General features: G+C 41.4%; 1 protein-coding gene across 3 annotated transcripts in view; it reads left to right on the top strand.

The window, feature by feature from the left end:
• SLC16A7 (solute carrier family 16 member 7) overlaps positions 1-24,492 on the top strand; it is a 176,457-nt gene that overhangs the window by 77,022 nt on the left and 74,943 nt on the right. For 2 of the 3 annotated variants that reach the window (XM_075013888.1, XM_075013898.1), the window contains exon 2: positions 15,564-15,812. In XM_075013888.1, the coding sequence (XP_074869989.1) occupies positions 15,599-15,812 (214 nt within the window). In that variant the 5' untranslated portion in view covers positions 15,564-15,598. Of the gene's footprint in view, positions 1-12,775; positions 12,840-13,552; positions 13,576-15,563; positions 15,813-24,492 lie in introns of those variants that run through there. The other variant, XM_075013908.1, reaches the window with a different exon arrangement.

Raw genomic sequence — 24,492 nt, 5'->3', positions numbered from 1 at the left:
CAGATTCTGTATTGGTCAGTTAACTGCTGAAGTTTTAGGTATAAACCATGAACTCGAAGGACTCTTAGGCTGCAGCCACACAGCCAAGTTTTTTCCAGATAACAACTGCTATTTTGAAATAACTTTGCTGTCATCTACACTATGCACACGCTATTTCAAAATAAATTCAAAATAGCAGGTGCCTTATTTTGAAATCAGTAAACCTCATTGCAGGAGGAATAGTGCCCTTTTTGAAATAACTATTTCAAAACAGGTGCTGGTCAGGGCTACGGCTACACTGCATTTCACTTTTGGAAGTGAAATGCAAATAAGCAACATCAAAATGCAAATGAAGTGGTTTTACATATCTCACGCCTCATTTGCATATTCTCATATGATCGTGCTTCTGGAAAAGGCTTTTCTGGAAGCGAAAACAGCCTTGTAGATGGGGTTCCTTTGAAAACAAACCCCATTTTCAAAAGAACCCTTATTCCTGAAACAAAATAGGAGAGCGGAATTCTGTTTAGCTGCAACCAATGGCCGTGTTTACACTAGCCCCAAACTTCAAAATGGCCACACAAATGGCCATTTCAAAGTTTACTAACGAAGCGCTGAATGCATATTCAGCGCTTCATTAGCATGCAGGCAGCCACGGCACTTCGAAATTGACGCGCCTCACCACTGCACGGCTCGTCCTGACGGGGCTCCTTTTCGAAAGGACGCCGCCTACTTCGAAGTCCCCTTATTGAATAAGAACAAAGAGTAAGCCGTGCTAGTCTATACACTATCAAAACAAAAAGCAGTCAAGTAGCACTTTAAAGACTAGCAAAATAGTTTATTAGGTGAGCTTTCGTGGGACAGACCCACTTCTTCAGACCATAGCCAGACCAGAACAGACTCAATATTTAAGACACAGAGAACTAAAACAGTACTAATCAAGGATGGCCTGATCAGTACCAAACTGTACCGAAAACCTACTGATCGCTATACTTATCTACACCCTTCTAGTTTCCATCCTGCACACGTGACTAGATCCATTGTTTATAGTCAAGCTCTTAGGTACAATTGCATTTGCTCTGATCTAACTGACAGAGACCAAAAACTACAAGAACTTTACCAAATATTCATAAACCTGAATTACACACCAGGAGAAGTAAAAAAAGAAATAGACAGGGCCAGACGAATACCCAGAGACCAACTACTCCAAGATCAGCCCAAAAAAGCCAAGAACAGAACACCACTGGTCATCACCTACAGCCCCCAACTCAGACCACTGCAATGAATTATTAAAGACCTACAACCTATTCTTAATCAGGATGCTACACTCCAGAAGGCCCTGAGTGACATGCCTGTTCTCTCCTACAGACAACCTCCCAGCCTCATGAGGATCCTCACTAACAGCCACAGTCTATACCCCAGGAACACCAGTCCTGGAACCTTTCCCTGCAACAAAGCCCGCTGCCAGCTTTGTCCACATATCTTCTCTGGAAATACCATCACTGGACCTAACCAGGTTACTCACAGAATCACAGGCACTTTCTTATGCTCCTCTACTAACATCATATATGCCATCATGTGCCAACAATGCCCAGATGCTTTGTATATTGGACAAACTTCTACCTCCCTTAAACAAAGGGTCAACGGGCACAAAACAGACATCAAAACACTCCAGATCCACAAACCAGTTAGTCAACATTTTAATGGAATGGGGCATTCTGTCAATGACCTAAACGTATGTGTGTTACTGAAGAGGAATTATCGCACTGTTTTGGAAAGAGAAGTGGACGAGCTGACTTTTATATTCAAATTCAGCACATTAACACATGGTTTAAATCGTGATGGGAACTTTCTGAGTCACTATAGGGGCTCGTCTGCATACTTGGTTCAATCTAATTCTTGACCTTCCCCCCCACCCCTCCACTCTCTGATTTGCTCACCTTGATTATCTTTTTCTGATTTGTCCTCCTTGCTTACTGTTTTTGGTTCTCTGTGTCTTAAATATTGAGGTCTGTTCTGGTCTGGCTATGGTCTGAAGAAGTGGGTCTGTCCCACAAAAGCTCACCTAATAAACTATTTTGCTAGTCTTTAAAGTGCTACTTGACTGCTTTTTGTTTTGTTATTGAGTAAGGGGACTTCGAAGTAGGCGGGGTCCTTTCGAAAAGGAGCCCCATTGGGAGAAGCCGCACGGCGGCGAGGCACGTCAATTTTGAAGTGCCGCGGCCGCCCGCATGCTGATGAAGCGCTGAATATGCATTTCAGCGCTTCATTAGTAAACTTCGAAATGGCCATTTGCGTGGCCATTTCAAAGTTTGGGGCTAGTGTAGACGTAGCCGATATGTGGGATAGTGCTTATTTTGAAATAATTATTTTTAAATAGGTGCTATTTCGGAATAAGTGTTGTGTGTGCAGGCTATGTTTCGAATACCTAAGTGCTATTTCACAAGACATTTGGGAAGAAGGGTGCTTTCAAAATTGGGGCACCCTTTCGAAGGAACCCTGGCTACACAGTTTTTTTAGTTCGACATCAGCACCTTCAATGGGCCGGGTGGCTGCAGTTATACAAATGAGGCACTGAATATTCATACCAATGCTGTCATGATCATGAGGATTAGCCAGCAGCCTGGGAGTAAAAGGGTTAACCTCCTTAGCCAGGTGGGCTTGGCCTATAGGAATGTAGTTAAGAATTGAATTTTGGCTCCTCCCTCTTCTGTTCTCTGTTCTTTCTTCTTCTTTGCAGCCATGAGGGAGAGAGACGCAGAATATCTCTCTCCAAAAACAGGCTCTCTAATCTTCTGTAAGTAGGGTAAAGTTTAGATAGATCTGTTAGACTTTATTGTTTTATGGTTTGGGAAGTGGAATCTAATGTCTGTGCACTTTTTAGAAATGTTCTTTTACTCTCTTGTAACTAAGTTCTAGGCCCATGGTGGAGAATCCCCATGTGTTTTACTTTGTGACTCTTCCATCTAGTCATAAGGTTTGCAACACAAATATTGTTGTAATAATAAAAGTTCTTTCTTTTTATTAACCTGGTACTGGTTAATGTTTGTGTCCTGGTTTTTACTTCTGGGACTAAAATTTCTCAAGTAGTCTCTCCCTGGTTCCCTTATTATTACTTGGGTGGTGGCAGCAAATTTTATCCCCAAAATCTAAGGTTTTTTAGGATTTTGGAGGGGAAGTTTATACCAAAACCTGGTAAATAAGGTTTTGGAGGTACTTTTGCTGGCCCCCACTTCTGCATTTATCTTGCTAGAGTGGGGAAGGAGCCATGACATGGTGGCAGTGGGAGCCATAACAATTGCCTTGTTTGCATTTTTGAACAGCCATAATTTACATGCCCGTTCTGAAGGGTTCAGGAGTAATGCTAGAATTTAAGGAATGGTAGGAATGGTTAAAATAGACTAAGTGGAGCAGTGTCCTTGCAGCGCATTCAGTCTCCATTTTGAGCTGTAAAGTGCGTGTTTAGTGCTCTGATTAAAGCGAGTGTTACAAAAAGGTTGATTAGTTTGAATTTTTCCAAAGGCTAGAGAGATTTCAGAAGGAAATCTTAAGAGAAGAACCAGTAGAGGGATTAATTTTAGTAAAGGACTGGCACCAGATGATCACTTCCAGTGCTGAAACTGATTAATTCTTCGAATTTAATCAGTCACATTTCATTTAAATACATTCTGACTTGACTAGTATATTCCCTGCTACAGGAATGACTTCCTTGAGGTAATTCATATGGAACTGCTGACCCTTCATGGTAATCACCATGTCTTCATGTGTGTTCGTATTGCTTTTTTGGCACAATACAGCTCTAATCCTGAATGAAATATAATAATGATATGGTTTGTATAGCCTTTATAGTTATACATTAGCAAAATAAATGGTTTTCAAAATTTGATCTATTTGATAAAGTATTTAATATTTGAGAATTTTCCAATTCATTGTAAATAGGGCTGTTAACTCACGCGATTGACTCAAAAATGAAACATGATTAAAATGAATTACAATTAATCAAAATTTTAATTCCACTGTTAAACAGTAGAATCCAAATAGAAATGTGTTAAATATTTTGGATAGTTTATTTCACTTTATTATATTTGCAAAGTATATAAATGACAGATATGCTAAACATATATGTGCCCCTTAATGCTTCGGCCACCATTCCAGAAGACATCTGTCCATGCTGGTGATACTCAATAAAAATAATGCATTAATAAATGTTATGACTGAACTCTTTGTGGGGGAGAATAGTATGCCTCTTAATCTGTTCTACCTACATTCTACTATATATTGCATATTCTAGCAGTCTCAGATGATGATGTAGCTCGTGTTGTTCATGTTAATATTTTAACTGAAAATTTAACCAAATACAAAGAAGTACAGCACTCTGCGATTTTTGAAGAAAGATACAGCACTTGACCCAAGATTAAGAATCTAAAGTGCCTTCCAAAATATGAGGACAAGGTGCTTTCAGATATCTTAAAAGAACAAGACTCTGATGGGGAAACTAGAAAATCTGTCTTTACCTGGTGGCATCTGAGTCAGATTATTCAAATGAACATGCATTAGTTCACACTGTTTTGGATCATTATGGAACAGAAGCTGTCATCAGCGTGGACACGTCCTCTGGAAAGGTGGTTGAAGCATGAAAGGGCATATAAAAATTTTACACATCTGGCTAATAAATGTCCTGCCATGCTGACTACCACAGTGCCATACAAAGATCTATTCTCACTTTCAGGTGACGTAAACGAGAAGTGGGCACCATTATCTCTTGCAAATGTAAACAAACTTGTTTGAGTACTTGAACGAAGAAGAAGTAAGACTGAGTGGCCTTGTAGTCTCTGAAGTTTTACATAATTTTATTTTTGAATGAAGTTTTTTAATATATAATTCTATATTTGCAAGTTCAACTTCCACGAGAAACACATTGTGCCACAGTAATTGTAATGAGGATTTGAAAAATAATATTTCTTTTGTTTTTACAATGCACATATTTGTAATGAAAATAAAGTGACCACTCTATATCTTATATTCTGTGTTGCAGTAGAAATTTATATATTTGAAAAAGTAGAAAACATCCAAAATATTTAAATACATGGTATTCTGTTATTGTTTAATTTCACAATTAATTGCATGACTAATCACAATTAATTTTTAATTGTGCAATTAATCATGATTAAATTTATACTGTTTGACAGCCCTAATTGTAAATAATTATTACAGATTTCAGTGGTTTTACACTGTCTATCACTCAGATCTTCTTGTAGACAGACTGATATCTTCTCGTGAATCAGCTAAATGTTCATGGCCAAAAATCAGCCACATCTAATTATAAATATTGATGCTTGATAAATGGTTTTGAAAATGTATCTAATAGCTCTTCAGCACAAATACTGAGTCAACATGGCACCATTTCATGGTTGGATGTGAGGTGAAGAAAAACAAAAATAAAGTCCAAGAAAATGTAACTAGAAGAATTAAATTAGTTGAGGAAAGATAAATTATTCTATTTGGCTGAGTGAAGTTATGTGCCTCTAATTTCTAAACTCTTTGCTTAATTCTTTTTCATTGTTTTAGATTATTTTCAGTTTTCCTTTGTTCAGAGATTCACATGTCCGCTCCTTAATTTAATTAGATATTGGGACAAAAACCTGGCCCCACTGATGTCAATGGCAAGACTCCCTTTTTCGTTGATGGGGCCAGGATTTCACCCAAGATCTCTGCAGGCTCTTACATTCATTCCAGTTCTACTCTTTGTGGGCATGTCACGTAACTTAGAAGCATGCTGATGTCTGGGGTGACCAGGTGTCCAGTTTTTGACCAGAATGCGCAGTCAAAAAGGGACCCTGTCAGCTATGGGCAGCAGTGCTGACTGGCTGTTAAAAGTCTATTGTATGTTGCAGCAGGGCTAAGACAGGCTCCCTGCCTCTCTTAGCTCCATACAGCTCCTAGAAACAACAACATGCCCTCCTTTGGCTCCTACATGGAGGGGCAGATGGGGGCTCTGCATGCTGACCCTGCCCCGTGTGCCAGTTCTGCAGCTTCCAGTGGCCAAGAAGTGCAGCCAAAGGGAGCTGCAGGGATAGTGCTTGTGGAAGGAGCAGCGCACAGAGCTGTCAGACCTTGCCTTTACCTAGGCATGAGAGTGGAAACATGCTGCTATTCCCAAGAGCTGCTTGAGTTATGCACCACCTAGAGTCTGCACCTTCGATCTCCTCTTGTGCCCCAACCACATGTCTCAGCCCTCTCTCCCTCCCTCTGATCATCTTGATCTCAGCATGGAGCCAACCTCCTGCACATCAAACCTCCCATTACCAGCTCTGATCCAGAGTCTGCACACCCCTTCATGCCCCAGCTTCTTTCCCAGCTCTGATCTCCCTTCCAGACTTCAAATCCCTCCATCCCAACCCAGAGCCCCATCATCCCTGTGCCAGAGCATGCACCTCCAGCCAGGGCTCTCATACACCCTAAATGCCAACCCTCAACCCAGCATCCCCTCCTACACTCCAAATCCCTTAGCTCTTGACCCATATCACAGCCCACGGCACCAGCCAGAGCTCTCACATCCCCCACACTCCAATTTCCTGCCTCAGCCAGGTGACTATTAACAAGAGCAGTGGGAGAGTATACTTTTTGAATCAGGTGTCTGGGAGTCTTTGGCCAACCTGAGCCTTATAATCGTAAGACTAGTTTTTTCCCCCTGCTAAACCCAGTGTTGTGAATTCAGTCCTTGAGGGGGCCATTTAGAGGTCTGGGGCAAATACATTTAAAAATATGTCTGGGATGGTGCCTACCCTACCAAGAGGGTAGGGGAGTGGTCCCAATGCCCTCCCTAGGTCCCTTCCTGTTCTATGAGGTGGGTGATGGGGGGATGGAGTGATCAGGGTGCAGGAGCTCAGAAAAGGAGTGGGGCAAGCCTGGGGCCTCAGAGGAGGAGCAGGGTGGAGGATGTGACAAGGGTGTTAGGTTATATGGGAGGAGAAAGTTGGAAACTCTACTGATATAATGTCCCAGAAAATGTGTTCTTGCTATTGTTATCAGTCCTAACAGAACTAAGAAGTAGCTAAACAGGAGACTCAGACTGACCCAAAGAATCCTCCCCTGCCAAGTAGAAGCTGAAGTGAAAGTTTAGGTCACTCACTGTAGAGTAGCAGCATGACAAATATGGGCATTTCAGTTAAGCTTAAAGTTACAGTAAACCCTCGACATGGCAGACACCATTTTGCTGGACATTGGCAATAACAGATGTCCGCTATCCTCCTCTCAAAGAATATAGGATTGCTGCAGCTGTGGGGTCCCTGGACATGGCTGGGAGAGCCACCACCACCAGGTCCCACGACCTCCCATGGCTGGGATCACTGCAGCTGCAGGGTTCCTCACTGCAACTGAGAGATCCACCACCACTGCAGGATCACTGGCTGCAGCTGGGAGAAGAGCCGGCACCAGGTCTCTCTCCCTATCCCCGACCACCTCCTCCTCCTCCTCCCCTGCTGCACGACTGGGATCCCTGCAGCTGCAGGTTCCCTGGCCACGGCTGGGATCGCTGTAGCTGTGGGGTCCCTGGCCATGGCTGGGAGAGTGGCCACCAGCTCTACTGGTCCCCCACCACCACTACACCGCGGCTGGGAGAGCTGCAGCCCCTCCCCGCGGCTCCTGGGATGCAGAGCCTGAGGAGCCCCCACACACACACTCTGCCCTGAGTGCAGGTGGCTCAGAACCAGGACAAGCCCCTGCACTCAGGGTGGAACGTGGGTGACTCAGAGCCGGAGGAGCTGCCAGTCTCAGGGCAGAGCACTGCTGCGACCTGCAGGAGTCACCAGGGAGCTGCAGTGCCAAGAGGAAAAGAGCTGGGAAACTGAGGAAACCCTCAGATATAAGGAACTTTCTCTTTTAACATGCACCCTTCCCCCATTAGTCTGTTATATTGAGGGTTTACCATACTTGCAAGGATGATCTTTATGGCCAAAATTTGATCTCACTTACACTTAGGGCTGCCAACTGCTTAATCACACAAAACCCACACAAGCTTACTCTACCCCTGCCCTGAGGGCCCACCCCTGCTCTACCCTTTCTCTGAGGCTTTGCCCATGTTCATTCCCACCTCCTGCCCCATTACCTATTCTCCTTCACACTCACTCACTCATTTTCACTGGGCTGGGTTAATGGGTTGTTATGCAGGCACTGGGGACTAGGGAGGAGGGGTTCAAAGTGCAGGAAGAGGTTCAAGCTGGAGCAGGGTGGGTGGGTGTGAAGTGCAGCCTACAGGAGTGAGTTTGGGTGCAGAAGGTGGCTCGGGACTGGGCCAAAGGGCTGGGGGTGGGTGGCTGTTTTGAGTGTGGGTTCCAGGCAGTGCTTACCTTAGGAAGCTGCTGGAAGTGCCTGGTGTGTGTCTGCAGCCCTTAGGCACAGAAGTGACCGGAATTTCATACATTATCCTTGTCCACAGGCGCTGTCCCTCACAGCTTTCATTGTCCCTGGTTCCAGGAACTGCACAGTCAGGAAAAGCACGCTGCCACTTCTAGGAGCTGCGTGGAGACAGGGCAGGCAGGGAGCCTTTGTTAGACCTGCTGTGCTGCCAACTAGACATTTAATAGCCTGGTCAGCAGTGCTAACTGGTGCTGCCAGAGTCTCTTTTTGACCAGGTATTCAAGTAGAAAGTTGGATGCCTGGCAACCCTATTTACCCTGGTGTAACAATACATTACTATGTAGCTATTTCAGCTTTCGCCTCACACCTACTACACACATAAGCACTTTCTTGTATGATTGGCTAAAAAGGGATCAACTTAAGTACATGCTTAAAGTTAAATATGTAATTAAGGGCTTTGCTGAACCAGGGCCCTCCACTGGTGTAAGTGGGATTTGAATTGTGTCCTGGGCACTCTAGGCCTGAGACATAGCTCATGTCTCCCACTCATTTGCAGAGGGAGTGAATTAAAGAGCTGAGGAGCTTTATTATTATGCCTGCCTTGAATGAGTAGGGAGGTCTTATTTAACTACAATGTCTGTGTGGGCATATTTGTATAATTTTTGCACTGGGATGAGTAGTCTATTGGAATACTAATTCAGTAAAACAAATTGTTTGTGGGTGTTTAGTGTGGGATGGGTGACTGTTTATTTAGTGTGTTGGAATCCTTCTCTCCACATCTTCAAGAAAAAAACAAACAAACCTACTTTATATTCCTTCCTTGCTCTTCTTCCACAAAGTATGTTAAAATACTTTTTGTAGAAACCTTCATCCATTGTAAAGAAGAGTAGTTTTACTATGAGAAAAAAACAGATGAGCATAATACTTTGTACATTCTTGAAGAGAAAATCATATAAGCAAAGTCTGGGTATTATTTTTAGCATAACTTGTTTTATTTACATTATATATCCTTGTCCTTAAAAAGAAGAGGTCAAACTGCATGCAAGCCATCATCATTTTTGAGGAATCTGGGTCAAAACACACTGCAGTTCGAGTGCCCTGGAAGTAACTCTGCCCTTAGAATCGACTGTAGTTATAGAGATTAAGACAGAGCGCAGATTGTCACACTGCTTACGGGAGCTTCCCTCAAAAGAACCTTCAGAACAAAACTAACAAGAGTACAGCACTTCTTCAAAGACTGAGCAGTGTTCACAGGGTAGGAAAAAGTACGTGTACAGGTATGCCTGGCCTTGGCTTTTCATGATTCCTGACATAACAAGAAATTGCCCAAAGCCCAATAAACAACAGATTTTAATAATAGCAGAAAACTACTTTCTCCCACTTTTAAACAAGACTGTTTTCCTTGGTGCAGCAGAAAGTGTAAGTCCTGTGTAGAGTGGTCAGTTCTGGAATGGTGCAACTAACAAACCACTAATTTTCAATGTAGTAAACATGCTAGTAAGGAATGAGTTTGGGATTAAGGTAAATCTTTTTTTTTTTTTAACTCGGGCCCCAATTGTACAATTTAAACCATGCCAACAGACACTTGTACAAGTCAATGAGGTCTAAGTCAGAGGTGGTTTGACATCATCAGTTGTCTTTGGATAGTTCCCTCTAAAGTGCACACCTGGCTGCTCTGCATGAAAGAATGAAGGGTGCCCACCTAACTAGTGGCCTCAGGCATAGCTCCACTACTTAGGTGCCAAGGCCCTGGACCATGTGGCTTCACAAATAAGGTGAGGTGGTGGCCTTCAGGGGGAACAGGAAGTAGTGGGAGGGAGCAGCGGGATGATAAGAGGAGATAAGGGGAACTGGTGATTTGCAGATACAGTGGCCAGAGAAAGAGGCGACTTTCCTCAACTCCCAAGGCTGTGGTTGCTCGGTGGGGAGGGGAGGGAGGGAGATAGCCCTCCTTTCTGGTCCCAGCCAGTGGGGCTGACAGCTGCCGTGGGCTCCAGGGCAAGATGGGCAGGGGACCTGGCTCTGCACCCCAGAAGGAGCATGCCCAAGAGCGGAAGGGACGTGCTCAAGGGCAGTCAGTTCTCAGCACTGCCCAGATTGTGACTCTGCCTGCTCTCCCACTCTCTCCCAGCTGATGCAGCCAGAGCAGTGCTGCCATGCCACTTCAGAAGGGACACAGGGCTCCAGCTGCTGCTCCTGCCAAATTAGCAGTGTTGGCTGGAGCTCTGGGCCCCTTTGAAATGCCATGCCCAGTGGGGTAACTTCCCCTTTCATCCCCATCCACAGTCCCCCCTTGTCAGTGGGCCTGGTCTCAGCTCAGTGGGCGCTGTGGCAGGGAAGAGATCCCTACTGATATTCAAATTAGAATTGTGTGCTTTAGTATGTAGAACAAAACCCATTTATTATTAAGAGGTTTTTATACAGCACTTTTTTACAGAGTGCTTTGTAATACTTTGCTAATGCTACAGACAACATTTGGAAAGATCATTAGTTGTCTGCTGATACCCTCTGCAATTTTCAAGTGAGCCATAAAAAAAAAACTTTAGAATCATGGATCTAGATCCTTTTGAAAACTGCATCCTTGCATAGTTCACAGAGACACAAACAGGGAGTTTCGTAGGGGAGTTCTCCGGGTGAAGGTGGAGTGATTATGGGACTCTTGAGGTAAGTGGCTGTCTGTGGTGTGTGCTGGTGGTTACTTGTTGATTGCGTGAAAGATAGTGTGTGCTGAGCTTGTGTTGTTTGTTTGGAGATACAGGTGTTGAGCTGTTTGTTTGAAGGACCGTGTGCTAAGGTCGGCAGTTGGAAGCTGTGAGCTTCTTAACAACAATTTGAGATCTATAACCCTCTGTTCATTGGTCAAGCTTTAAACAAGGGGTGGGGCTATCAGGAAGGCCAGAACTATATAAAGCCTGCTAGTAAGTGGCCAGGGAGCTTAGCAAACAGGAACAGCTAACAGGGAGTTTCATGGAGCAGAGAGAAACCATCCCATGATAGGGACCCTCCTTCCAGATGATGTGATGGTATTCTCTTGCACTGAAGATACCTCTCTAGGCCTGTGTCTACACTGGCACAAAACTTCGAAACAGCCATGCAAATGGCCATTTCGAAGATTACTAATGAGGTGCTAAAATGCATATTCAGTGACTCATTAGCATGTCGCCGACCGCGGCTCTTTGAAATTGCCGTGTTTCGCTCCCACGTGGCTCATCCAGACGAGGGTTCTTTTTGAAAGGACCCTGCCAACTTTGAAATCTCCTTATTCCTATCAGCAGATACATTTGTTCCATTTTGTTCAGCTTTTTCTGAGTGGTGTGATGGGTGTGATTTTTAAACAGATGTGTTTTATTTTTGGAAATTGGAGGGCTCAGTTTATTATCACTTTTAATTCAGTTACATTATGGACTTAAATGTTGATATTGTGTAGAATGAGTTTGGTCTAATTTTAGTGGGGATAAAATGTTGATACATGAATCTGAAATATCTGCAGTTCAGACTGCTGAAATACAGAGTCATGTCTGCATATTTGTAATGCATATTTGTAGGATCTGTCCAAAAAGTGTGTTAGCAAAGCCAGGAAATCCTGATCAGTGGCAGGCAGTAATCTTTGCAATTACTCTGTAGTCCACCCTCAGCTGATCTGCTCATAGGAACAAAGTTGTATGTTTCATGATAATCTGAATTTGTCTTCTGGATACTTATAAGGAGGGTTAATAAATCAGCATATCTTTTGAATGGTGGCAGGAGATGTGGTCGGAGGGAATGTTTCTTTGTTTGTATGTTTTAGCCTTTCAGGCCTGATTCAGCAATGCATTTAATCATGGGCTTAAGTGCTTTGCTGAAGTCAGTTCTTAGCTAGGAATCTTCCTTCCCATAGTCCAGATTCTTTTTTTCAAACAGAGGACATGATTCTCCTCTCGCACCAGTGAAACTTGGTGTAGTTGTATGTCAGTAAAACCGGCTAAGTGTGATCAGGATCAGAGGGGTATCCATGTAAATCTGTATCCCCAAAACCAACAAGAAATCCTGTGGCTTACAGACTAACATTTTTTGGAGCATAAGCTTTCGTGGGCAAAGACCTGCTTTGTCAGATGCAGCGTAGGGCGATTGCAGAGGTCTAATTATACAGGCTTATGAACAGTGGTGGGAGTCCCAATCAAGAAGAAGACCAGAGGTGATGAGGTCAGTTCAGTCAGGGAGGGTGTGGCCCACTTCCAGCAGCTAATGTGGAGGTGTGAACACCAAGAGAGGAGAAACTGCTTTTGTAGTTCGCCTGCCACTCCCAGTCTCTATTCAGTCCTTTATTGATGGTGGCAGATTTTCAAATGAATTGTAGCTCTGCAGTTTCCCTTTGGAGTCTGTTTTTAAAGGTTTTTTTGTTTGTTTGAATTTTATTTTTTTGTATTAACAGATTTAAAAGTAGCCATCCTGCAACAAAATATCTTCAAAAACAGACTCAAAAGAGAAACTGCAGAGCTACAATTCATTTGCAAATTTGACACCATGGCTGCGTCTACACGTGCACGCTACTTCGAAGTAGCGGCAGTAACTTCGAAATAGCGCCCGTCACGTCTACACGTGTTGGGCGCTATTTCGAAGTTGAAATCGACGTTAGGCGGCGAGACGTCGAAGTCGCTAACCCCATGAGCGGATGGGAATAGCGCCCTACTTCGACGTTCAACATCGAAGTAGGGACGTGTAGACGATCCGCGTCCCGCAACATCGAAATAGCGGGGTCCTCCATGGCGGCCATCAGCTGGGGGGTTGAGAGATACTCTCTCTCCAGCCCTTGCGGGGCTCTGTGGTCACCGTGGGCAGCAGCCCTTAGCCCAGGGCTTCTGGCTGCTGCTGCTGCAGCTGGGGGTCCGTGCTGCATATACAGGGTCTGCAACTAGTTGTTGGCTCTGTGTATCTTGCACTGTTTAATGAAAGTGTGTCTGGGAGGGGCCCTTTAAGGGAGCGGCTTGCTGTTGAGTCCGCCCCGTGACCCTGTCTGCAGCTGTGCCTGGCTCCCTTATTTCGATGTGTGCTACTTTGGCGTGTAGACGTTCCCTCGCTGTGCCTATTTCGATGTTGGGCTGAGCAACGTCGAAGTTGAACATCGACGTTGCCAGCCCTGGAGGACGTGTAGACGTTATTCATCGAAATAGCCTATTTCGATGTCGCAACATCGAAATAAGCTATTTCGAAGTTGGGTGCACGTGTAGACGTAGCCCATCAGTAAAGGATTGAACAAAGACTGTGAGTGGCTGGCCAACTGCAAAAGCAACCTGCTAATCTATGAGGCGCCACAAGACTTCTTGTTGTTTTTGACATTAGAATAAGGGCCAAGGGCTCTTCTACTTCATATATATTATGTGCTGTACATAAGCGACAGATACTTATTCCTACCAAAACCAGGCTTGTTTGGGGTTATTTTTATTGATTTAATTAGTTGGGGTTTTCCAACTTCTATAGGAGCCAAATGTATTTTTGTTTGATTTAGCCCATAGATATCTGCTGTTACAGAGGTGATGTGTACAGTCTTCTTGGAAACTCTGAGCGACATTACATAAGGACTAGAGTGGTAAAAGATAATTGTAAAGGCAATGCTATGCTTGTTTTCTAGCATATATTGTAGGCTTTACCAGGTGCACTTTAGTATTATGGGGCTCAGAGTGCAGTCAGCAGGATTAATTTAAGATAATTTAAGATTTTTACATTTTGCTAACTCTACTCATATCATTGTCACCACTGATACAATTTGCTATTAGAATTGTAAGCATTCTTTAAATGGCACGGAAAAAATCACAGACAGACCCACTGGCAAGAGTATGTATAAAGGGAACATACACATAATTCTGGGTTTGTATCTTTGGTTGGTGGTGACCACTTGAGTTTAAAACAGAGCTCAAATGCCAAAAAGGAGCACAAGGGAGGGTGACAGCTTCGTTGCATGCTCTGTACATGTTCTGGAAATGTATAGAACTAAATACCGAAGGACCAAGGTTTCATGTTTTTAGGGTTGGGTGATGCTATGGTGGGAGAAGAACTGGCCTGGGAAGCAGCCACTCTCTGCATTTTCTCCAGTGATACCACTTGATTTCTAAGCAAGGTGCAGATTGTCTTGGTATTCAGATACCAAATGAGCAAAGTATAAACCTTAATTCGATAGGGGTGCAACAAGTGTTGATTTGACTTGCCCATGTATTCCTGGGCTTAGTAGTGTTTGCTAACTTCAACAGTTATCCCTCCCATCAGAAGAACATGAAGTGGCACGTCTGTAAGATTTGACTGCTGAACATTTTTACAGTAGAAAATTATTAGATATTAAATGTTTATGAGGTTTTTCCCTCATGGTTGTAGCCTTACAGCAGGTTTAAGAATCTGCCACTGATACACATTCAAAATTCCCTCTGACAATTCTATGTACATAAGAAAAGCAAAGTATTCCACTCAAGTTGTGTGGTGAGCTTCTGAAAGAGGAACTGTGTTCTTACTTGTTCCAACATACATAAAAGTATGCCAACAAAGCTGTTTGAAAAAATCAGAAGTAAGTCTGTCACAAAATTATAATTTTTAAAATTCTCATGATGGATGCACAGCAAATTTAAATCTGATTTGAAACATTTTTAATAAACCAGTTTCACTTAGTAAAAGTAAAAGATATTTCAGATAGAGTTCAATTTAATAAAAAAAAATTGGCAATTTGTTGCTTGGTATTATTCCCAAACATGTAAACGTTAAGAGGATGTTACAGAAATTATATTTAGAAACACTGGAATGTAACTTTTTACCATTATCCACAATAAGGTAAAGCAAGTTGTTTTTTTGTATTTTGACACCTGTGTTTGAATTAAAAAGACACATCCTTAAGTCAGTAGAACTATGTCAGTTCCCAGCAGCTGAGAATCTAGCCCAAAATGCAACTTTTCTAAAAGCAATTCATTGCTAAATATAACTTCATAATTGAAATAAATGATCTGTAACATTTACAAGATACAGAATATGATTCTTTGAATAACTATTGCCGGATAATTTACCTTCTGCCTCGGCAGATATGGCCAGTATTCATGCTATATCATCTCACGCTATATCATCCCATGTCTTTTGGTAGAATTTGGAAGTTTGTTCTTTATTGTGATTATGATTTATGATCTGTTATCCTTATTATGAATGATATGTATTTGTTAAAATCACCGTACTAAAGAAAAAAGGACTGTATTTGAAATATTGTTTCTACATTTCAGTTACAGCCTAGCTGGAAAACAGACGAAGCCTGACAATGCCGCCAGCAACAACAGCCCAACAATACACACCCCCAGATGGAGGATGGGGCTGGGTTGTAGTCTTTGGGGCTTTTATCTCCATCGGATTTTCCTATGCATTCCCAAAAGCCATCACAGTGTTCTTCAAGGAAATTCAGGAGATCTTCCACACATCATATAGTGAGATAGCTTGGATATCTTCGATTATGCTGGCTGTTATGTATGCAGGAGGTAAGTCATTTGAGAAACTACCAAATAGTATAGCTATTTAGGATTCTGTGTATTCTTAAATACTGTAAAGTTAATTCCTGTTGCCTGTGTACACACTCACTCACCATAGCCTGACTTATCATGGCATAGTTGTAGTCACTCCATAGTCAAAGTTGCATCTGTGTTTCCATCGTAACTCAGTTATTGCACTAACTCCTGATCCATTCTTAAATCTAAACAGTAATATCAGTCAGGATCACTTGTGGAATGAGGGTAAAATCGTTTTGCTGTACTTGTCCTAAATTAGACAAGGGGTTCTTAAACAAGATTCCAACATTGTCTCTTGGTAGCCAAAAAACCCTCCAAAAATTACTCACTCACTCACTAACTCACCCAATCAAACACAAAACCCCATGCATAAAGGAGTGCGATAAAATTTTAGTCTACCTGATGAATTTGTTCATCTAGTTCAGATATAGGTCTCAATAGTGCAAGATGCTGAGCACCCCAATGAAGCTGTGAACATCAATACCAAGCCTTAGCTGATTGAACTGAAATTTAAACAGTTCTGTTTATAATGATGTCAAGTTTAGGAGCTGACCATCTGTCCTGCCTGTAGTCTCTCTAATGGCACTTCCCCTCAGATATTAGGCCTCTTGCTCTTACCTGTTTTCAGTGAAATCTCATGCTTTTTAGATCGAGACCCAGATACTTCCCATGTATACTAGCTGCTTTTTGCCTTCTAAGTCTTGGAATGGCCAGTGAATAAATATTCCAAGAAGCTGTGCTCTTGAGAACAAACAAGTAACTGTATTTAAGGTTAGAAAAGGTAATTATGCAGTATTTGCAATTATGAAAGAGCATGGACATGTTTCTCACAAGTGATGCCTGAATAGTACAGGTTGGACCTTTCTATGTTATGTTTGTGAAATGCCCTTCTAAGCACTACAAAGATTTGTAAAGACAGATTTGTCCCAAAACCTTAGTGTTTTGTAGCCTGGAATCAATGTTTAATTTACACAGTCATCCATATAAACTCTCAATTTGGCCCTTAATTATTAATAGTATAAAAGCTAATTATATAATATTCAACAATGGGAGTATTTGTTTTAGGAGACCAGAAAACACAAAGTCAATTTATGCTATTACTTATTTTTATTTAGCATTTCTGTAAATGCATTGGCTACTGTCGGCAGACAGGATACTGGACTAGATGGACCTTTGGTCTGACCCAGTATGGCCGTTCTTATGCATTGGCCAGTAATTTGCTAATTTCCCATTCAGTCTAAGCTAGCCAAGAAACATCTCAGTCAATGTAAATAATGGCAGCACAAGAATGTGGTCTGAAGTTATTTTGATGTCTTGATACAATAATAACAGTGGGCAACCATGCTCAACATAATTTTTCTTTGAAGCCACAGCTACTGTATAACTACTTCCTAGAAAATAAGCCATTTAGACAATCACTGGCAGACTATGAAATAGGCAAGCCCTAAGAAAAACATTTGAGAAAGAAATCATTCCATTGTTCTCCCACTCTGGCTATGGCCATGTTTTCGTTCTAGTATTTGATGTACCGTAATCTGACATAAGCAGAAGGTACAAGCTGCACTGCTCACTATGAAGTGCAATAGGTATATCTAAATTGTTACTTGTACACTTTGTTCATCATACTGCTATTTAAGATAACCTGAAAAAAAATCTGAAGATCTGATGCAGTCATTATGGCTTAGCATTCAACCTACTAATCATCTCAGTGGGGTCACTGAGTAAGTTAGAATCTATTCAGAGGTTCTTTGTGTTGGTGGCTGTACCTCTTGCAGTAATTATATGGCATCTGTGTCTCAGTAACAAGATATTAACTTACCTTGCAATGTTTGAAAAAAAATGAAACTAATAAAAGGCATCCAATAAGGAGTGAAAAAATGTTAATTATGTTTATCGCTTACTTCATACTTAGAATAAAATGGCATCAAATTGTAGCAGACCATCTGGCAATCCATATGGTCTCCCAGAGTCCTGGTGAATTCCAACAAAGAGGTCAAGCACAGTGTGCACCCCGTTAGGAAAGCACTAAGCAGAGGTGGCAAATTGTATAAATTAAATCAATATGAAATCTTTTCCCCTTCTCAGTCGGATATAATAGATGCTTACATGGTTTTGACAATGAGCATACATATTGTGTTCCTTTTCACTTTGTCAGTTATTTTCCATTTGTTCAAGATGATTGAATTGCTAATCCTGAAAACAGAGTCTTCTGTGTGATCATGGTACATGGACAGTGGGCAGCCAGTGGCAGTGAGAGCTCCCCATGTTCTTCAGCCCATTCAGTCTGAATCATACTCTCTAGAGAGGAGCAGTAGTTCAGTCTCCATGGCAACTCATTCTTCTCCCTGTCTTGAGCAGAAACTGTCAGTAGTGTTAAATTAAAGGTGGTAGTTTTGTGATGGACTCCTGATCACAAGGGACTAAGACTGAGACCACCTAACTTATTTTCCTGGAGGCCAGGACACAAGATGTCATAGGGTTTACGTACCAGTGGCTATAATGCCACTTATTTCTGTCTACCTACCTGCCTATTTTTATAGCTATATAAATATAGATAGATAAGTTAATCTTTGTTTTGTCTTTATTTCATACATTCATTTTTTTACTCTGTACAGAATTAACTTCCAAAAAGTAGCTATAACAAAACAGAAAACTTCCTCCAAATGGTTGCTTTCTGTGGGTTCAATACACTTCACGTGAAAGTCAATGGAAAGATTCTCATTGTCTCTGCCAATGAAATTTGGTAGAACCCTTAGTGACAATTAGGAAGCCCGTTCCATATGACAGCTCATTACACCTTGCGCATGTCTGACCTTATGTATTATTTTTCCATTGGAAATAATATTTGGTTTTGCTACTAGATTGTTTTGCTACTGTTTTTTGTTTTGTTTTGTTTTGTTTTTTTCACTGATCAGTTCTATGGTGGCCTAGTAATGGTGCTAGAGTTGGTTGATGCTAGATTTGTAGAAATAGCAAGCCGTCATTAGCTGTGTCTACACGTGCACACTACTTTGAAGTAGCGGCACTAACTTCGAAATAGCGCCCGTCGCGGCTACACGCGTCGGGCGCTATTTCGAAGTTAACTTCGACTTTAGGCAGCGAGACGTCGAAGTAGCTAACCTCATGAGGGGATCGGAATAGCGCCCTACTTCGACGTTCAACGTCGAAGTAGGGACCGTGTAGATGATCTGCGTCCCGCAACGTCGAAATTGCTGGGTCCTCCATGGCGGCCATCAGCTGGGGGGTTGAGAGATGCTCTCTCTCCAGCCCCTGCGGGGCTCTATGGTCACCGTGGGCAGCAGCCCTTAGCCCAGGGCTTCTGGCTGCTGCTGCGGCAGCAGGGGATCCATGCTGCAGGCACAGGGTCTGCAACCAGTTGTTGGCTCTGTGGATCTTGTGTTGTTTAGTGCAAGTGTGTCTGGGAGGGGCCCTTTAAGGGAGCGGCTTGCTGTTGAGTCCGCCCTGTGACCCTGTCTGCAGCTGTGCCTGGCACCCTTATTTCGATGTGTGCTACTTTGGCGTGTAGACGTACCCTCGCAGCGCCTATTTCGATGTGGTGCCGCGCAACGTCGAAGTTGAACGTCGACGTTGCCAGCCCTGGAGGACGTGTAGACGTTATTCATCGAAATAGCCTATTTCGATGTTGCTACACGTGTAGACGTAGCCATTAAGAGCTAAACCTTCAAATCTTCAGCACAGCAGAATGAAACATTTATCTCAAAGAAATGTGTTTGGCTATTTTATGGTTTTAATAAACAAAGAAATGAATAAATTTTATTTCTACCTACAACTTCAAAGTTCCCTTCCAATGTCTGATAACTTTCCACAAGAAAATAGACAAATACCAGCGAAGGTAAGTCAAAATGGTTATAGGTTTTTTTATTAATTAAATTTTTCTTTCTCTCTTCCTCACCCACTAGTCCTGGCAATATTTAAAATTAAACACTTACAGGCATGATACTAAGGAAGACAAAAGATCATAGTGTTCTAGCACAAATCAGAGTGGTGCCAAGCACCCTTAACTCTCATTGGCCATGTCTACACTATTCCAAAACTTCAAAATGGCCATGCAAATGGCCATTTCAAAATTTAGTAATGAAATTTACTATTCAGCGCCTACTTAGAATGCCAACAGCCGCGGCACTTCGAAATTGCTGCAGCTCGCCACCGCATGGGCTCGTCCAGATAGGAATAAGGGGATTTCGAAGTCGCTGGTGTCCTTTCTAATTAGGCGCTGAATATGTATTCATTAGTAAATTTGCATGGCCATTTTGAAGATTTGGGATAGTGTAGACGTAGCCATTGTGTCAAATTCTATTTCAATGGGAATTGAGGAATTAGTATCTATCAAGGACTGCCATAGTTCATCCAGCGAAGATTCCATTTCCATTCTAAGGCTATGTTTATAGTGTAGGTGCTATTTCAAGATAAAAAAATGTCCTGAAATAGTAACGCCATGGCTTTTCGCAGCTCCCAGAATAGCTCTGCTATTTCAGGCATGCAATTGCAATTCAGCTACCCCTCGTCATATGAGGAGTAATGGAATGTTCAAAATAGCCCTTTATTCTGAACTTAGATGCCGTTTGGATGGCACCAAGTTTGGAGTAAGGTATTTTGAAATAATTTACGCAATTTGCATAGTGAAAATTTTGTAAATTATTTTTAAAAGTGTATAGTGTAAACATAGCCAAGGTGAAGTATTTTTTTTCAAGATAAGTCATTTTAAAAAAGCAATTTATTGTCCTTCTGGATGAAAGATGCTGTAGAACCTTAAGTAATACTTGTGGCTGATTTACATTAGATAGGCTCATAGAGTGGACAAAACTTGTTCTTCTTTCTTTTGCCCACATCTTAAGTTATCTAATGTTTACATTACTTATTTTTATATAGCATCAAACTCTGAAAGAGTTTGTTCAGTTGACAATTAAAAAATAAAGAGCTTATCCTGTCTTTGTCAAATATTACTTTGGAAAATAACTTTTCATATGGTGTGTTTAAAATATTTGCAATTTTATCTCAGTGGGGGTTTCAGTGATATTGCTATGAAGATGAAATTGTATGCTCTATAGAAATGACAAACTGTGAAATCCATACAACATGAACAACAGATGGCTTCATTTTTAACTTTTACACTAACACTAGGCCCCCATGATTTTTATGTTAAGGTGCTGAGAGAATTATCCTGATTTTTGCTGAGCTTGGCAGACAAATCAGAGTGGACATGAAGAAGGTGATTGAGAAACTTTCCTATTCTGACCTATATCTCTTGTTTTGCGGGGCAAAGCTATATTCTCCACCAGAATATGCAAAGTGTTGAATTTTAATAACCTAATTTACAGTGTCCTTGAAAACAGAACTTACCAACTTTCCAAATGCCTCATGGGCATGAGGGAATAGTTCACATTTAGTTTAAAATATATATACAACATCTGTGTCAAATTAATTTGAGACTGCAGAAAAAGGAGAGGGGGTCATAATGAGATGACACAAGAACAGAGAGTTGTGAGTCTCATTAGCAAACTGAGACAAATACAAAAAAAGAGATTTGAAGAGTAACAAAAATAGTGTGAACTTAGAGTAGCTTAATTTAAAAAAAACAAGACTTACAGTTTAAAGACGCCTGACAAATCCTTCATAGGCTGGTATAACCTTTTCTTCTTATGCCTCTTCCAAGACTTTGCACATAAGACTGAGGGTTGTGCTCAATACGACAGTTTTCAAAGTATTGTCATACCAATTCTCCTCGTAAATCCTCAAGCTTGCCTTATGCACAGAAAACACTTGTTTAACTGGACTCTGGAAGAGAAGTCAATGAGGTCTTCACTGGTGACTTTTTTTATAACATTGCTGTTTTCAGTTTATTCTAAACGGCTGTGTCTACACTAGCAAGCTCTTTTGAAAGATTTTCCAAAAGAAGGGGGCTCTTTCAAAAAAGCCCACAGACTGTCTGCACACAAACAGTGTTCTTTTGAAAGTAAATTGAAAGAATGCAACAGAGAGTAAGCCGTGCTAGGCTATACACTATCAAAACAAAAAGCAGTCAAGTAGCGCTTTAAAGACTAGCAAAATAGTTCATTAGGTGAGCTTTCGTGGGACAGACCCACTTCTTCAGACCATAGCCAGACCAGAACAGACCTCAGTATTTAAGACACAGAGAACCAAAAACAGTAAGCAAGGAGGATGAATCAGAAAAAGATAATCAAGGTGAGCAAATCAGAGAGTGGAGGGGTGGGGGGGAAGATCAAGAATTAAATTGAGCCAAGTATGCAGACGAGCCCCTATAGTGACTCAGAAAGTTCCCATCACGATTTAAACCATGTGTTAATGTGCCAAATTTGAATATAAAAGTCAGCTCGTCCACTTCTCTCTCTAAAACGGTGCGATAATTTCTTGTGATAATTGCGATAATTTAAATAAGAAATTATCGCACCGTTTTAGAGAGAGAAGTGGATGAGCTGACTTTCATATTCAAATAAGTCACATTAACACATGGTTTAAATCGTGATGGGAACCTTCTGAGTCACTATAGGGGCTCGCCTGCATACGTGGCTCAATCTAATTCTTGATCTTCCCCCCCACCCCTCCACTCTCTGATTTGCTCACCTTGATTATCTTTTTCTGATTCGTCCTCCTTGCTTACTGTTTTTGGTTCTCTGTGTCTTAAATATTGAGGTCTGTTCTGGTCTGGCTATGGTCTGAAGAAGTGGGTCTGTCCCACGAAAGCTCACCTAATAAACTATTTTACTAGTCTTTAAAGTGCTACTTGACTGCTTTTTGTTTTGAAAGAATGCAGTGCTCCTTTCAAAATCACACTTCCTTTCCTGTTTCAGGAAGAACACCGCCTTTCCAAAGCTTCTTTAGAAAGAAAACAAGTGTTGACACTCTGCAGGACCCTGCTTTCGAAAGAACAGTCTTCATTTTTGATCCCTGGCCTGTGCTTTGGAAAGAGCAGGGGCTGTGTGAACATACTCTTTCGAAGAGCAGATCACTCTTGATGCACTTTTGTGTGTGTGGATGCTTTTTTTCAAAAGAAGCTCTTTTGGAAGAGATCTTCTGGAAGAGCTTCTTTTGAAAGATCTCTGTAGCGTAGACATAGCCAACATATCTTCTGCTTTATATTTTCTTGTTGATCTCCATGACGGGCTCAGATTCACTAAGAATAATTTCTTCCCTGGGGGATTACATGAGCATCCCCTCAGAAAGCCTGTGTCATAGTCAGGAATAAGATACTATGACGAAAAATACCATCTGATTTCATCTTCTGTTATAATGTTTACCATAATTCAATATAATAGCTTTAGAAATATTAAAATGTCACAGAACCATCCCTCAAACCCCACCCTCCCAAATTGTGATGAAAGACAAATATGTTTTCAGGTTAAATTATTTATGTGCCATGAATTATTCAAAGCATTCACATTCATATTCCTCCATTAAAATGAATTATTTTATAATTCAGCAGAGCAACAATTTTCATCTCTAACAATCTGTTTTACATGCATTGTCATTTTTTTAAGCTGGGCACTTATATCAGCAAAGTGGTAATACTGCCAGGCTGTGTCTACACTGAACTCTAGTGCCCACAGTTTGAGGCAAATAAGCAGCCTCAAAAATGCAAAATGGAAGCTTATTTGCATATTTGCTCTGCTAGTGTGCATATTCATGAGGCAAATTTGCATGTTCACCACAGAAATTAAGCAGTGTAGATGTGGTTCTGCTGGCAAAAAAACCTCTGAATTTTTCCAGGTATAAGGGGTTGCCGACAAAGGTGTTGGTTTTTTTTTTTTTTTGCCAGCAGAACCACATCTACACAGCTTGATTTTTGCCACAAATATGCAAATTAGTATTGTAAATATGCATATTTGCCACATGAGTATGCAAGTGAGCATTTTGCATTTTTGAGACTGCTTCTTTTCATCAAACTGTCAGCACTAGGTCTCATTGTAGACACAGCCCCAGTGTTTCCATCTGAAATTGAGCATTCTGTATCTGCTATTCCAAGCTTTTTCTGACTAACCTGTCACTGAAAAGAAATAATAATAGACTGACATAAAGTATAGTCTTTGAGGGACTAAAACCTTTGGTTTGTTTAATATACATATTGAGAGACAAATTTTGTCCTTTGATACATGCATGCAGCTTTAAAGCATGCTTTCTTTGTGTGTGCTAATAGCAATGGATTTGTTACAGTTCATCATATCAAGGATCATGCAATTCTTATAGTTAAGTGTGTCGCAGGACTAAAAGGTTTAAGAAACAATGGTTCAGCAAATATGGAATCCTGAGAAACCCAGGCAGATTCAGAAGAAAGTATCATGAGGAAGGAAAAGTCGATGTGGTCCTGCTGTGTATGACATTGTAATCATATTACCACAGTAAATGAAATAATAAACTTAATGCTTTACAAAGTACCTATGACTAACTATTCCATTGTTTTGGAATCAATAGGAAGTATTTTCCTGTTTAGCTCTTATGTTGAATGGCTACACTTTTGTAAGTTGTTTCCATGTCGCAGACTCAAAAAGCTGTTATTGTACAGAAGAATCCTACTGTAGTTCATAGATATGTAGTTGATAGTAGAAATAAGTAGCTCATGGACTTATTAGAAAAAGATGAGTACAGATCTTGAGGGAACCCCAAAGCAGTGAGCCAG

This window comes from Carettochelys insculpta, chromosome 1 (genome assembly GCF_033958435.1).
Source record: "Carettochelys insculpta isolate YL-2023 chromosome 1, ASM3395843v1, whole genome shotgun sequence".
Classification (NCBI taxonomy): Eukaryota; Metazoa; Chordata; order Testudines; family Carettochelyidae; genus Carettochelys; species Carettochelys insculpta.
This window is presented reverse-complemented; position numbering and strand designations above follow the sequence as displayed.